The 15,769-nt window shown below is 33.3% G+C and overlaps 2 protein-coding genes across 2 annotated transcripts in view; one reads left to right on the top strand and one right to left on the bottom strand.

The window, feature by feature from the left end:
- ChAT (Choline acetyltransferase) overlaps positions 1 to 15,769 on the bottom strand; it is a 65,489-nt gene that overhangs the window by 5,696 nt on the left and 44,024 nt on the right. The gene's annotated exons all lie outside the window — the stretch shown is intronic.
- Positions 7,364 to 11,849, top strand: LOC143911343 (caspase-1-like). Its single transcript, XM_077430198.1, has 5 exons — positions 7,364 to 7,545; positions 7,712 to 7,956; positions 8,024 to 8,187; positions 9,813 to 9,930; positions 10,033 to 11,849. The coding sequence occupies exons 1-5, from the start codon at positions 7,508 to 7,510 to the stop codon at positions 10,290 to 10,292; spliced, it is 825 nt and encodes a 274-aa protein (XP_077286324.1). The 5' UTR covers positions 7,364 to 7,507; the 3' UTR covers positions 10,293 to 11,849.

Below are 15,769 nucleotides of genomic sequence, written 5' to 3'. Positions count from 1 at the left end.
GATCTAATCCTGTTGTCACAAAAATCTGCCTGTGTATAATTTGTAATAATTAAACACAGTAATCTGAAATCTATAGATATCTCTATAGACATCTCTATAATTTCGTATTTATTATATGTATAAAAATTGTATACAAAAATAATCTAAAAATAATCCATAAATGTCTCTATGACTATTATTCCTGATTAATTGTTATATGCTATATATTCTGATTGTTTATGTATTCTGTATTTCGTTAACGTACACCCGTCGCATTGGAGCAAATCTGTAATGGCGAGTGTATATTGATTTGTAACAATAAAATAAAATAAATAAATAAAAAATATATGTAGATATTGACAAAGCAACTAAATAAACACATGTCTAGGTACATATAATAAAGCAAAAATTTCAAACGCAACGTGTCGAATATTACAATATATGGAAAGTATCCTGATAAAGTTTAAAATACATATTTAAAGTTTGAGCCTTCTACAGATTCTATTTATGAAACTATACAGCCTTACAAACTATTAAATACGCTTGGTTTACTTTAAACATTCAGATTTAAACGTGAAATGGTGATTAAATTATGGAACGATTTAAAAATATATTTAAAGTTCAGGCGTGGGGAGCTTAGCCGGAAACTCTACGAAGTGCGGTTCTCGGAAAACCGGAAACCGGGCCGGCGGTTATGGTTTCCGTCACGTTTTCCGCCACATTGAGGCCCACTCTATCGGAAAACTAAAGAGAGCACAATTTCGCACACGCCAAACAAAATATTGCAGACAAAATGTCAATTGAATCGTATGAAAACGTTTCGACAGTGTTTAATCAACGCATCGAATGAATTTATTTAATTGCAACCGTAGTAATAATAATTGTCACTTGAAATCTCCGACAAATATGGTCACAGTTAATGATTTCATATATCAAAGCTTTCGAGTACTATTGAGCTTCGTTTCTAAGCAATTTAATTAAATAAACACTTGAAGCTGTGTAAATTATTTTTGCAAATCAAACCCTAATTGCTTCCCCTACGGTTTATTTCAATATTTTGGTATATATGTATGTATATAAGTGTTGCGTAGGGGTGGGTGGAGGATCCAAGTAAAAGGCCAAAGTCGTTTCACAGCATTTATTGGTGCTTAAGGAGATACACACACTGGCAGTGCTCCGTCCAGAATGCCTTGATATGGTCTAAGTACCTCCTTATAAAGGACAGGTCGTTCAGGGCATCTTCGACGTCCGGTTTGTTTACCTACTGTTATAGTCACGTACTAGATATGCATTCCCACGACATTCAGTCCCACGCTATCGCTGTCAGTTCTGAGAAGGGACAGGGTCCCGTTACTAAGCCAATTCGGTGATCATTGATTAGCCTACTTGCACTTAGCCTGGAGATAATCATCGAAACCAATTATAATGGTCGCAAAATCTCTGGGATGCTACTCGGCTACTACATTAAAGATCATTATTGAGTTGCTCTCTATCGAGTGTCAAATTCAAGTTATTTATTTAGTGGAGCGTTGACACGGTAAATTTAATGCCGGATCTGAGGTAAACGTATAGATTGCCAGATTTTCGATCATCAACTGTACACAGTGCCGTAGCGAGGCTATGGCAAATGGGAAAATTAAAAAACATTAAAGAAAAATAGCCGTAGTGATGTGAATAACACACGTATATGGATAACGCACGTATGTATGTTGATTCATATGGTGAATTACATACATTATAACTGGTCAAGATATATTACAACTGAAAATACAGTTCAACTATAAGTTGGTACCAGGTAAGATGAAAAGGGTAGGTTTTCACGAAAACATCATTCGACTAGTAAATTGAGTTGGAAAGTCACATTTTTTTTGTACATATTCTTATAGTTATCATTATACGATACTCATTAGCTAATATAAACGCATTATTGAATTCTAAAGCATTTGTAAAAACATCAGAGATGTCAAAACTCAACTTTTATATTACAACTGACGCACATTATTGAAAGTATATTTGCACTTGAAGACATGTAATTTATGTACTAATTGAATTGTATTCGAATATGAATGACCTAAAACGCCAGTTGGAATCAGTGCCGGTTTTAGGGGGGGGGGGGGGGCTGGGTCGGGTGCCGCACGATGCGCCAAAGACGCTCTAAAATTTAAAATTAGAGCGCTAAAAGCCATACAAAATTTTTGATTAGAGCGCTAAAGGTGAAATTTTTTTCTAAGAGTGTTTGGAAAATATTGCCCGAGGGCGCCACTGGGTGTAAGGCCGGCACTGGTTGGAATATATTAATATTAATATTTTTAAGAATAAACTTGATACTTTTTTTAAAAAAAACCAAAGGATTTTTGTGATTCTTCTTTCCCATAATCATATTTCTGTATTTTTATCTTTTTTGTTTATATATTTTTTTTCTTCTCTTATTTTATTTTATTTTAACATTGTTTTTTTTTATGTATTTTAATTTATCTCATTTTTTTATTGCATATATGTATAATTTGTAAAATATGTTTATTCAAACCCCTTGGGCCTATCGGCTTTGCCGCCTCCCCCAAGTATATTAAATAAATAAATAAATAATAAATTATTATTCAAATAAATAAATACATATTATTATTTTTTAAATTTTAATAAAATATATTATTTACATTTAAGTATATGTATATATATATATATATATTTAAATTGTTATATTTTTATATTATATACATAGATAAATAAAAGTACATATGTACATATTTCCGATAGGTATATAAAATAGTTATTCCGAGATAACATTATCTTATCTTAATTTACTTCGAAGATACATATTCGATTAAGGTGTTTATACGAATGAGATATTATAATAGTATTTTATACTTGTAAGTAGTACGACAATTTTATGTTATGTATTATATGTATATATGTACATATGTATATATATATATATATATATATATATATATATATATATATATATATATATATATATATATATATATATATATATATATATATATATATATATATATATATATATGTATATATATATTGTATTATAATACAAAAGCTCTCTATTGTCGGGAACAATGGGCGATATAAATATCACCCGCTGCGCTTGCTCTAAATCATATTTCCATATTAAATTCACTCTAGGGAGGTGAAAATATTTGGGGATGCGTGGTATGGTATCTGCATAGATTAAATGCATCCGTATATGCAATATTATATTTATATTTTGGTTTTCAAAGGAGCCAAAACCGAATCTAATGCTTTGAAAGTCAATAATTTCAATCTACTTTGAACTCGATCCGTATTTATGAATCCTACCCCTACATATTTTACCTATTCTGGAGAATTCCCTCAGGTAGACTTGAAACATTAAACTTTTAATAAATACTTAAACATTAAGACAAGCGAAAATATATGCATGTTACCAACTGCTTTACAGAAAATATAAAATACTAGATTACAACGGGTGGTTTCGAATACACGATTCAAAATAAAGTCGCATATATGTTATATATAAATATAATGTAAGGTAATTTACAGGCGCGAGTTAAGTGCTGAGGACAACCCTCTACCTTTATATTAAGATATAACCAATTCGTCACTTGTATGACACCATCATGTCACATGATGTGTTATCAATGTTAAAACGACTAACCAGTGGGGATAAGACACCACCATTGATTTGTGGTACACCTGATTTAATAAATAGCACCATTGATTTGTGGCACACCTAATTTAATAAGTAACACCATAGCCAGCAGCATAGCTCGGTCGTTAAGCTTCTGCTTAGCGTCAAGAAGGTGCTGGGTTCAATCCCTGAATGAAAATGAATTTTTCAGAGTATGTTGTTTGTCAGACCTGGATTTGTGACTCCAGGTTGATCGTTTCCTATCAGAGTTTGCCAATTTTCTCTGATTTCATTGTTGAAACGGTTCCCGGAAAAAAAAATTGGCTAAAAATCCTTCCTACCTACTATGTCACCACTATTTGAAGTCTGATTGATGTCCAATAAAATTTATGTACAATTCATAGATGTCTCGTTAATTTGCGAGTTTTTCAGTGTCTCGCAATTCAACGACTTGTAATAAAAATGCTGCATTTGTATTTGTATTTGTAATTGTAATTTGTAATTGGCCAGGAAGGCGCATTGGGATTTACCTGTAAGGTCATCCTGGTATATATGTATGTAAATAAATAAATAAATAAATAAATATGATAAATAAATAAATATGATTTATAACACACCTTAAGCACTGACTAACCAAAATCGTACGACACGTGTCTTCAACACTTCATTGTTTTAAAGAAGAGTATACAAAATTCATTACTGTTAGAATTTAAGTAAGTCCGTAATCAGCTCTTGTACTGAATATATTAATAAATCATTACTTTTTATTCAAAACATTCATATGGAATTCTTTATTCGCGTGTACGCACGTATTATTAATTAAAAAGTTTAGTGCGCGCATTACACGCTCACCGATCCAACCCGTTCGAAATAATTGAATGAATGTGTGTGTGTGTCTTCGTAGATGTTTGTATGTGTCACCCGTCACTCGGCCTGACGTTGCACATGCCTGTCGTCGCTCGGCCTGACGTGACATGACGCTCCACCCCCCCCCCTCCACTTTCCCGCGTCTCTTAGACCGCTTGACTCTGATTGGCTGTGTCTCCACGTTCCGTCACAAACATATCCACATACATCCCAGCCGTTTTTCTATATATTATATTATACATTTTTATATTATAAATCTAGAACGATTTTAGCTCTTCGCAGAATTTATAAAACGGCCCAAATTATAATAAAAAATTAATATTTATATTTTTTCTAGCCAGATTTGGTATAAATATACAAAATCGTTTTTAAAAATATTATCATTCATAATATTATGATAAAAATATCATTCATAATATTATTTTTATAAAATATGCAAATAAAATATTATAATTAGATTTCCTGAGAGTGACGTAATCAATGTTTATGTAAAATGTTTAAGCGGCAAACTTTGTGCCAAAATTTCAAAATCTAACGACTAAGAGCTGTATATTATGAGTTTGAACCTTCTAGAACCTTTCTAACAGTACATAAAGAACAAAAGTAACATATTGATCGCTTTTAAATCCGTAATAATTCACCAAATGTAAACGTCGCGTGACTTTTGACCGGTTTCTCAATTTATTTTAATCGTACATTCAAATCTGTGCACTCAAAAATGACCCCTTTACCTTATTCCGCCATAGTGAAATTTAATCGTATTTATATGTGTGTAAAACGAGCTCTTTACAATATACATATATTGAATCTCGAATGTCTGAATCACGTTTGTTTTTCATTTGTACGGTGGATAATTCAGTGGCACGGCAGGCAGTCGTAACATAAAAGTTAATTAGAATTCACGAGAACTACACGTGTAATATTGCACATACACGTGTGTGTGTGTCTGCGTGTGTGTGTGTGTGTGTATGTGTGTAGAGTTTTCCTTCTGACGTGCAATTGAGTTTTCCTCTAGAGGGAAACGTGAAGCTTCGTATGAAAAGCGTCGGCAAAACTGTTTTCATCCTTTGACTCGCTTCTTAGTATCACTCGAGACTTCTATAATAATATTAACTTCATATACGAAGCTGACATATTTTAAGCTTTTTGAAAAATGATATACTTGAATATTTTATTTTATGTTCTGAAAATGAAAACGGTTTTGATGGTACACAAAAAACGTTTAATTTTTTTCTTCGATCAAATTTCATTATTTTCTCTCATCTCCAACATAGGGACAAAAAAAGTATTTATGTAAATCAATAATAGCACTGTTCGACACGAAAAATGGTTCAGAGACGAGATATGACTTTTCTTATAGATCTATGCCCAGTAAACACGATTATGGTAATAAAAAATGGAGATATGTGTATTTTAAATCGTGCGATTTTTCTATATCTTGTGTTGTTCGGTCGATGTCTCAAAATCCGTCAACTTCCTGTTTAAAATGAATATTGGAATCTATAGTCGTGTATGTTATCTTTCATTTGTAGTACTTTTCAGCTTTCAAATCTCTCTAAGTAGTCGTCCAGTTCAAATCAATAGTAAAAAGTACGTATTTTCACTTGAGACTTTTCCCCACTGTTAATACTATTTTATATTGAGTTTTTTCTATTGAAACATGTTTATTGGGATAATGTTATGACGACACTATTTTTTGTTTTCGTTTAAAAAGGTTAATTGGAAGTGTGCTGAATTTTAAATCGGTAAAATTGCAAGCTAAAAACTTGCTACTATTATTTACTCGTATTTACACGAATCTGAATTGAATCAATAGGCATAATATATTAAATTGTCTTTATATGAGAATTAAATAAAATTCCACTTAGAAATATTTCATATTTTGACTATTCTTGTGGATTAATAAAAAAAATCGTTTATTTTATCGAAGTAAGCCAGTAAATTACTGGCTTACATTGATAACTGTTATCAATGTAAGTCTCATAGAAATGACCACCATCTATTGAAAATTTTATTTTTTCTATTGGTGTTTTATATTGTTTATATATTGGTAGTAAATGTACGAATATAATATTTCCGCTAGGCAAGTCTCTGAGCATTTAGTGCCGTCTATTAAAATTTGTTTAATTAATTAATCAATTTTTCTTATGGTGTTTTATATTGTTTATATGTAGGTAGGTAGATTATTATTATTTACTACAATTTAGCCATAGTTACAATACATATACAAAACATACTGTTGCGTAAGGGTGGGTGGAGGATCCAAGTAAAAGGCCAAAGTCGTGTCACAGTATTTATTGGTGATTAAGGAGATACACACACTGGCAGTGCTCCGTCCAGCATGTCTTGATATTGCCTAAGTACCGCCTTATACTTCCCTATTGTTTAGGCATGTACCCGGATATGTATTCCCAAGACACTCAGTCCCACGGTATCGGTCACTTCTGAGAAGGGACCAATAGCGGCCAATTTGGTGGCCATTGTTTAGCCTACATACACTTAGTCTATAGATAATCCTTCAAACCAATCATAATGGTCACACAGTATCTGGGATGCTACTCGGTCTAATCCTATTGCACTTACTCCGGGGTGTACGTAACAATACAAACATTTATATATACGTGAAAAAACAATTGAAAGATATGATACAAAAATAAAAATAAAAATATCAAAATAAAATCAAAAATTAAAAAAATTATAAAATATAAAATGAAATGTGAACAAATAATAATGTGAGAGCACATTAACGATCTCAAATTAAATAATCCTCAACTAGATCAGCATATTTTGCGACAAATGACGAAGCCGTCAAATTGGTACGTGCCACAGGAGAAGGGATTTGTTATCGTTATCGTTATCTTATCGAATGTCCAATTTATGAGTTAATTTTTCATAAACATTCCGTAGTTTGTTCCGTAACACTGCTGTGAATAGTTCATTTTGAAATACTGTTAAATTTACTGGTGATAATCTGTTATAATATCGTATGGAATAAAAATATATAATTTTACGGACGTGTCATTTAGTTTTTGAGATATGGATTCGACGAGAGATAATTCGTATAGAAAAAACATGTAATGAGTATTTAATTTACAGATCCTTAATAAAAGTGAACTTATTTTGACATTCGAATTCATAAATTAATTATCATAAAAAATATCACCAAGAGCGCTTCTTGGCTGTTAGTTTATGAGTTTGAATGTTCTATTTTATTTTGTATTAACTTATAATGTATTTTAGATCAAAACCACCACTAGTTCAGTGTGCAATAAACTTTGATCCCGAAGCTATATATTATGACTTGACTAGACAGGGGCTAGCTATTATATTCAATCACAACTTCTATTTAAATAAAAGTTTTCCCGATCGACCCGGTGCAAAATGTGACGCTGAGAGATTACAGAGATGTTTCACGAAGCTAAATCTTGATACAAAACTTTATGTAGACCTCTCCGCCTACAATATCAAAAATGTCATGCAAAAAGGTAACCTATTCAAATATGCTCGTACATTGGATTGATTTGGTCATGTCATGTGTTTTTGTATTTATAGTGGCCGAGTTAAGTCCCAACAAAATAAGTTGCTTGGTCATTGTTGTCATGACCCACGGCAAAATTGGACATTTGGCTGCTCATGACAAGATGTACCACCCCTCTGTGCTTTGGGAGGGATTGGCGGAGAAATTGATAGGAATACCAAAACTGTATTTTATCCAGGTTGCTATACAACTTTAAGTTATGTACATATAATAATACAATTACTTAGAGGACAGATTCACAATCCCGCTATCCTGGAGAATCTAAAATTTTGAACCCCGGAAAATCGAAAGCATGATGTCTTTTTGCCAATTAGGGCTAAAAAAAAAGTGCTCATGAACTCCCCCCTCTCGAGAGCAGTTCGACTCTTTAACTTACTGGCAAATTACTTGGACCTCTTCAATGCCAGTTATGTTGAGTTGGTCGAACACATCCTACATAGCACGACATAATTTTCAATCGTATTTCTTGTACATATTTCTTGATTTTTATATTTTTTATATTACCTGTCAAGTCACTGTGGTATTGATTTTTAATATAAAATAAAATATGTAGGTACTGACCAAGAGTGCGGTTGGCAAACAAGTCTCTCGCACGGTCTCTGTCTACGAAACTTATCGTAGCTTAAGACGCTACGACAGATATATTCTTTGGTCGCTAAAAAACATATGCGAAAGACATATTGTCGGAGACATCTTTGCAAATAAACGTCAGTGTATTATTAGTATATGGGCAAAAACACACAGCGGTGCACGTGGCACCTTGTTTTTTTAGGGTACTTAAAAATGGGCCATGCCTTGCACAGATTCATGGAACGGCCAGCACGCGTTTGTTTGTGAAAATGACCCCCTGGAGTGTTTTCGGTAAAATTGTATCTTTTCATTTATCCTTGCTTCACAGTGATTGATAACGGTGTATCCAATATTTGAAGAAATGTAGGAGACCTCCCACAGCGCGGAGCCAAGCACACGCTATGGGCCGGGCCGCACCGTGCAACTTTGTCGGCCGACTAGTTGCGCGACACGAAAAAATGTATGGAAATGTGTGCGACAAACAAGTTGACGGGTGTGGCATGCCCCTTTTACCTGCATGCATTGGTCTGGTTGCCCTCAACCAAGTCGCTCGCAAGTCGCACGGTGCGGCCCGGCCCTATGCTGTTCATCGCTGTGTTTTCGCCCTATATGTTACAGTCGAAGTGTGTTTTCAGTTTTAATATATTCCAACTGGCGTTTTAGGTCATTCATTTTCGAATATAATTCAATTAGTATATTATATCTCTTCAAACGCAAATACACTTTCAACAATGTGCGCCAGTTGTAATATAACAGTTTTTACGAATGGTTTAGAATACATTAATGCGTTCATATTTGCTAGGTATTACGAATAAAGGAAATGAATACCGTATTATGATAGTTCTAAGAATGTGTTCAAAACAAAAATATGTGACTCTCCAACTCAATTTACTAATCGAGTGTCGTTTTTACGAAAACCTAACTTCTCCATGTAATCTGATACCAACTTATAGTTGAACTGTATTTTCAGTTGTAATATATGTATTTTGACCAGTTGGAATTCAATTCGCCACATGAATCAACTCATGCGGTTTAAACGGAATATATTTCAACTAATCAAAATATATTACAATTGAAAGTACACTTCGACTATAATGGTAGTTGGTACCAGGTTCGATGGAATATATTCCCAAAATATATTACAACTGAAAATAGCCTTCAACTGTAACACATACATATATTAAATATATATAAATATACACATATTGATTATTGATCATGAATTTTTGATAGGCGTGTCGAGGAAGTGCTTACGATGTCGGAATGGAAGTCACCGATTCTCTGAAAGATGAAGAATTGCTTAAATTGCCAAACATGATGGATACACTTATTATGTACTCCACGATTGCGGGTAAAATCAATACAATATATTGCATATATTATTATCGTATATGTATGTATTTACAAATACATATTTATACTAAATGTTGATTGATGTATTTTATTTTTTTAGGCTACGTATCATTTAGGGATCCGGACGGTTCCTGGTTCATAAAAACGCTATGCAAAGAATTAGATGAAAAATCAGAATGTTATGATCTCTCGCAAATATTGACATTCGTCAATAAGAGAATAGCTTTGGACTTCGAAAGTATAGCTCTTGATCCGGTGACTAATGAGCCTGTTGCGTGTAAAACAATGCCTGAATATCAGTCGAGATTGACGAAACTTTTGAAATTCAATGTAATTCCTATGATGAATAATGAAAATTGAATTTGAACTATGGAAATCCGAATATGATAAAACTTTCTAAAAAAATATAGTTTGTGTAATTACTTATTTTACATATAAATATTTGTATACCAGGAACGACTAACAGGTAAACTCCAATTCACCTTATTTGCCAATTCAAACTTTTTAGAATAATTTTAACAAAGCATCATAGAGACATTTATGAATAAATTTTGACAAATTTTTGATTAACTTACATATTATTATAGTATTTTTTTTATATAAATCGTCAAATTTCGAAATGCTTAGAAACTCGAACTTTTCGAGACATGTATGGACAAATTTGCAGCATTTTCATCGGAATCAGCGAAATTCGATATGCTGAAAACTCGAAAATTGCGAGAAATGAGTAAAGGTTGCCAATTTTTTGTAACCGTTTCAATTAAAATCAGATAAATTGTTAAAATCTGATAGGAAACGATCGACCTGGAGTCGCAAACCAAGGTCCTGCCAGCAGCAACCAGTTGGACTCTTACCCGTGACCACTATGTTCAAAAGCATATATGCTAACCACTAGTCCACGCTGCTGGTTATGTGTGAAGGGTTTTGTATGAAGGCATGCCCAATCCAGTCCAACACCCAATCATCTAATCCTACACATTTTCATTAATCTCATTGTGGCCTTTTGCACTCTCTTGAGTACCTATCGAGCACTTTAATTTCTCCACTTTAATAATAATAATACTTTCTAACCCATAATAATGTAACTTAGAGATTAGGTAATTGGTGCTTGTGGACCACTGGTTTACCACCAACAATCGCTTGATGGCGGGTTCGCGCCAAAAAGGTCTCGACCAATGAACAAGCTGCATACAACAGCCAATAAGGTCAGGCAACCCATCAACCAATGACCTCTGCGTTCTGGGAGCACACGCTGTGTATACATATATACTCGGCGGTTTTGTTCCGTTCTTCATTTGGAGTTGGCTGGTCGATGCATCAAGAACAATAAACTACCTTTGCTCGCTGCGTCTTTCACTTCAATCTCGGAAGCCCCTCTACACATCCACACTACAATACTATGTAAATAATAATATGTAGGTACTGACCAAGTATAATATGTAAATATACATAAATATGTGTATTTCAAACTGATTATGAACACACACACACACACACATTAAGCCAGCAGCATAGCTCGGTCGGTAAGCTTCTGCTTAGCGTCGAGAGGCACCGGGTTCGATCCCAGGGACGGGCCTCGAATGGAAATAAATTTTTCAGAGTAAGCTGTTGGTTAGACCTGGATTTGTGAATTCAGGTTGATCGTTTCTTATCAAAGTTTGACAATTTTCTATCATTGTATCTTCATTAATTTTCTATCAGTATCATTGATTTGCGAGTTTTTCAGTGTCTCGTAATTCAGTGACTTATATAAAAATGCTGCATTGTAATTGTAATTTGTAATTGGCCAGGAAGGCGAATTGGGTTTTACCTGTAAGGCCTTCCTGGTATATATGTAAAAATAAAAAAAATAATGAAGCTAAAAAAATACCTCGAAAATCGAAATAAATTGAGATTTAACTGTGTTGCCGACCACTGATTTGTGCATATTACTACCGTGCCTTTTTACCCTCGCATTTTATCAATTCAAATTAGATTTGGACGAACGTCTGAAATTTCCACTTCGGCGGGGAATTTCCCCCAGGTTGTGTTCAATCCGTGAAAATCGAAAATCGATAAAAATTAGATTTTCCGACTAGACCACGTTATCGAAGATCGACAGAGAGTGCTCGACGCGACCGCTAACTTTCAGTTGCGAATATATTTACGTAGAATCAGAACTCAGAATCGATCACTGATCACGTTTTCATGATCTAGAAAATATATGTGTGTCTGTGTAATTTTTTTTCATGATTACATACCCTGTTTCAAAGTCACCGCACAGCCCTGTTAAGATTTATATATATATATATATAATATATGTTTATTTTCAGTGACTAAAAGATCAAGCTGTCCCTTTTTGCGCTAAATTAAATTTCAGCTCTGTCGAAATAACGTTGATGTTTTCCTTTTGCAAGACTCGGTGATGAATCCGTACATTTATGAGCGAGTCTTTTTGATATGGAAAGGTGTGGACTTGTTTCACTTTTTTGTAGGGCTGCTCGTGAAATTTTGCAAAATTCACTTCATGTACAGCGGTTGGTTCAAATTCAATTATCTGAAACTCGATAGAGCAAAATTAAATTTTTCACGCTTCTATCCCCCCAAGTTTTCCTTTGCTAGTATACCAGTACATACTAAATGGAAAATGTGTAATATACATACATACACATATTATAGTGTTGAAAAATTAGCGCGGCTTATCCGTCGTGCTCACGGATTATTCGCAATTAATAATTCGAAGCTCGGAGCGATTGTTTGTTTTATTAATTGAATATTCACAAACAATGCAAAAAGGTTGTTCAAAGCGACTACGCAAATCCTTTTGTTGAGGAGAAATTAATTTTAAATTAACACTGCTCGCCGTGTATAAAACTTGAACGTAAATAGAACGTAATTAATGCTCCCTGCCTCGTTGGCGACATGTCGGTTGCCGGCTACTCAAATGCAAATAAAACTTTAAATAGCACTGTTTGACACGAAAAATATTGGAATCTATAGTCGGGTGTTTTATCTTTCATTTGTAGTACTTTTCAGCTTTCAAATCTCTCTAAGTAGTCGTCCAGTTCAAATCAAAAGTCAAAAGTACGAATATTCACTTGGGATTTTTTCCCACAATTAATACTATTTTATATCGAGAATTTTCTATTGAAACATGTTTATTGGGATAGTGTTCTGGCCACACTATTTTTTGTTTTCGTTTAAAAGGGTTAATTGGAAGTGTGCTGAATTTTAAATCCCTAAAATTGCGAGCTAAAAGCTTGTACTAGTATTTACTCGTATTTCCCAGAATCTGAATTGAATTAATAGGCTTAGGAGACGCGGGGAAGCGGGGACCTGAGCATCTTACATGTGCTCCTGATATTGAGCACCTGAGTTGGAACGGGCGACGTCAGCGTCAGATGCGCCTAAGCATGCGCGGGAGCGTACACACATCCGCAAAGACATACACACACATTCATTCATCATTTCGACTTGGCACACGGCGATTGTATAGGTATAATGTATTTATTTATTTATTTATACAGGTAAGAACCCATTTAAGTAAATTACATAATAAAAACATATAATGAAATATAATGAGCGTACTCGACTTTTTACTAGCCTCTTCTTATAGCTTGCTTTCGATTTTTTCGTCTGACGAAATTTGGGTTCTTATCCACACTCGTCCGATCATTTTCAAACTTTGCCACTTTGCTCGGTTTGGTCATCAATATATGTGGAAATCAAATCCGCCATTACGATGGTAAAAAATAATCGTAATAGACACGTTTGTAAATACTCCATTATCGTTCTCGGTGACGTCTATGTGCCGTATTTATCCACACTCTTCCGATCGTTTTTTCCCTTTTCACCATCCTCTCGCTATGTCAGATTTTAATTGTTTAAACGCCTATAACTTTATATTTTTTCACTCTATATTTTTACTATTAAATCAGGTGTGCCACAAATCAATTGTGGTGTCTTATCCCTACTGGTTAGTCGTTTTAATTGTTAACATTGATTACACATCATGTGACATGATGGTGTCATACTAGTGAGGAATTGGTGATATCTTAATATAATGTTAGAGGGTTGTCCTCAACCCTTAACTCGCGCCTATAAATTACCATACATTATATTTATTATAAAATATAACTTTATTTTAATTCGTGTATCAATTCCTTTCCAAAGTCACCCGTTTAAATTAACGGGCACAACACTAGTAGTTAATATTAAAAGTACTTATAATATAATTTCAATTCATTTTCGATGAAATATTAGCTGTTGAAGGAATTATAATAGAAGAAACGCTAAAGTAATAGTTATTGTACACTTGTTGCATTGTTCGCCGATTGGATAATCGATGCGATTTTGTTGGCCTGGACGACGCTGGTTACTTTTGACCAATTTTTAAGTGTCTGGGAACAATTACCTGTGCTCAAAGCACACGTGGAGTGGAGTTCTTGTTTAAATCGGTATGCGTTTGCAATATGAGCATCCGACAGCCAGGGCGAGGGTTGTCGTCTCCATGGAAACCCAGGCTGGGAAATGGAACACACAGGAACGTCCCGAAGGGGAGGACGAAGCCAACCCCTCTGGGATTTGAACCCGTGAAAGTTTTTCTAACTCGGATAACGCAAACGCCCTAACAATAGCAAAAGAGAATTCGTACTCTCCACAGAGAAATTGAACCTGCTCGACCTATGTGTGTTTTGACTGCTCTGAACGACGCTTTCCTTCGTCTGCATACCGGAAAATTTACGTGAAATTTTAAACGAAACACTGTGTTATTATGTTTATATCTAAATATACATACAATACGTATGAATCCATACACGTATGGTACATATTTTGTATAAAAGTAGGTGGGCCATAAATAATCACCCTATTTAAATAGGACAATATATTAATTCTGTTTTATCTTTTTTACTTTTTTATGATTTAAAATGAAATTTAAATGTTTGTTAATTTATATAATTAGTTGAAATATTGAAAAAAAATACACATATGTATCAACATTTTTATATAAGACTTTGTTGTAAATAGGTTTTTGAGCTCTTTTTCCTATTATGCTGTACATTAACATTAACAGAATAATATAATACTATGATTACTTACAAAATTAAATTGAAATTGTAAAATAGAAAATGATCAGTAGATCAGTAGCTATTAAAATAAATATAACATGTATTGTGAACATAATTTAGTAATAATAAAAAGCATTTAAAAATCAAAATATAAGACTTTGTGCCACTTTTGCATATAACGAAAACATGTAGCTGCTTATTTGACATAATTTATTTTATACAATGATAGCTTTGATGTTATTAATAGCTTTTATAAGATATAATTATTATTTATGTACACACATATATACATACATATGTATATAAAAGTAAACCCCGATTGATCTGAAGTTAAAGCATATCCATTTTTGCTTTAGACTAAAATCGGAAATTTGAAAAATTTTATCTTAATTAGAAGACTAGAAAGTTCTGAAAATAATAATTTGTATTTAGCATACATACAATGAAGAATTGATAAAACAATATAATTGAATTCTTAATTGAACATAATTTCAAAGTCACTTTTTTTTTTGTTTTGAACACATTCTTAGAGTTATCGTAATATTGTACTCATTACCTTATTCGTAATATTATACTTAGTCAATATTGACGTATTATTGAATTTTAAAGCATTCCTAAAACCATCAGAGCTTTCGAAGCTGATATATGTATTACAACTAGCGCACATTGTTGAAAGTGTGTTTGCGCTCGTAGAGATATAATTTACTAGTATTTGTATTCGAATATGAATGACCCAAAACTCCAGTTGTAATATATTAAATTTTCAAATACACTTCAACTGTACATATA

This window comes from Arctopsyche grandis, chromosome 4 (assembly GCF_051622035.1).
Source record: "Arctopsyche grandis isolate Sample6627 chromosome 4, ASM5162203v2, whole genome shotgun sequence".
Classification (NCBI taxonomy): Eukaryota; Metazoa; Arthropoda; class Insecta; order Trichoptera; family Hydropsychidae; genus Arctopsyche; species Arctopsyche grandis.
This window is presented reverse-complemented; position numbering and strand designations above follow the sequence as displayed.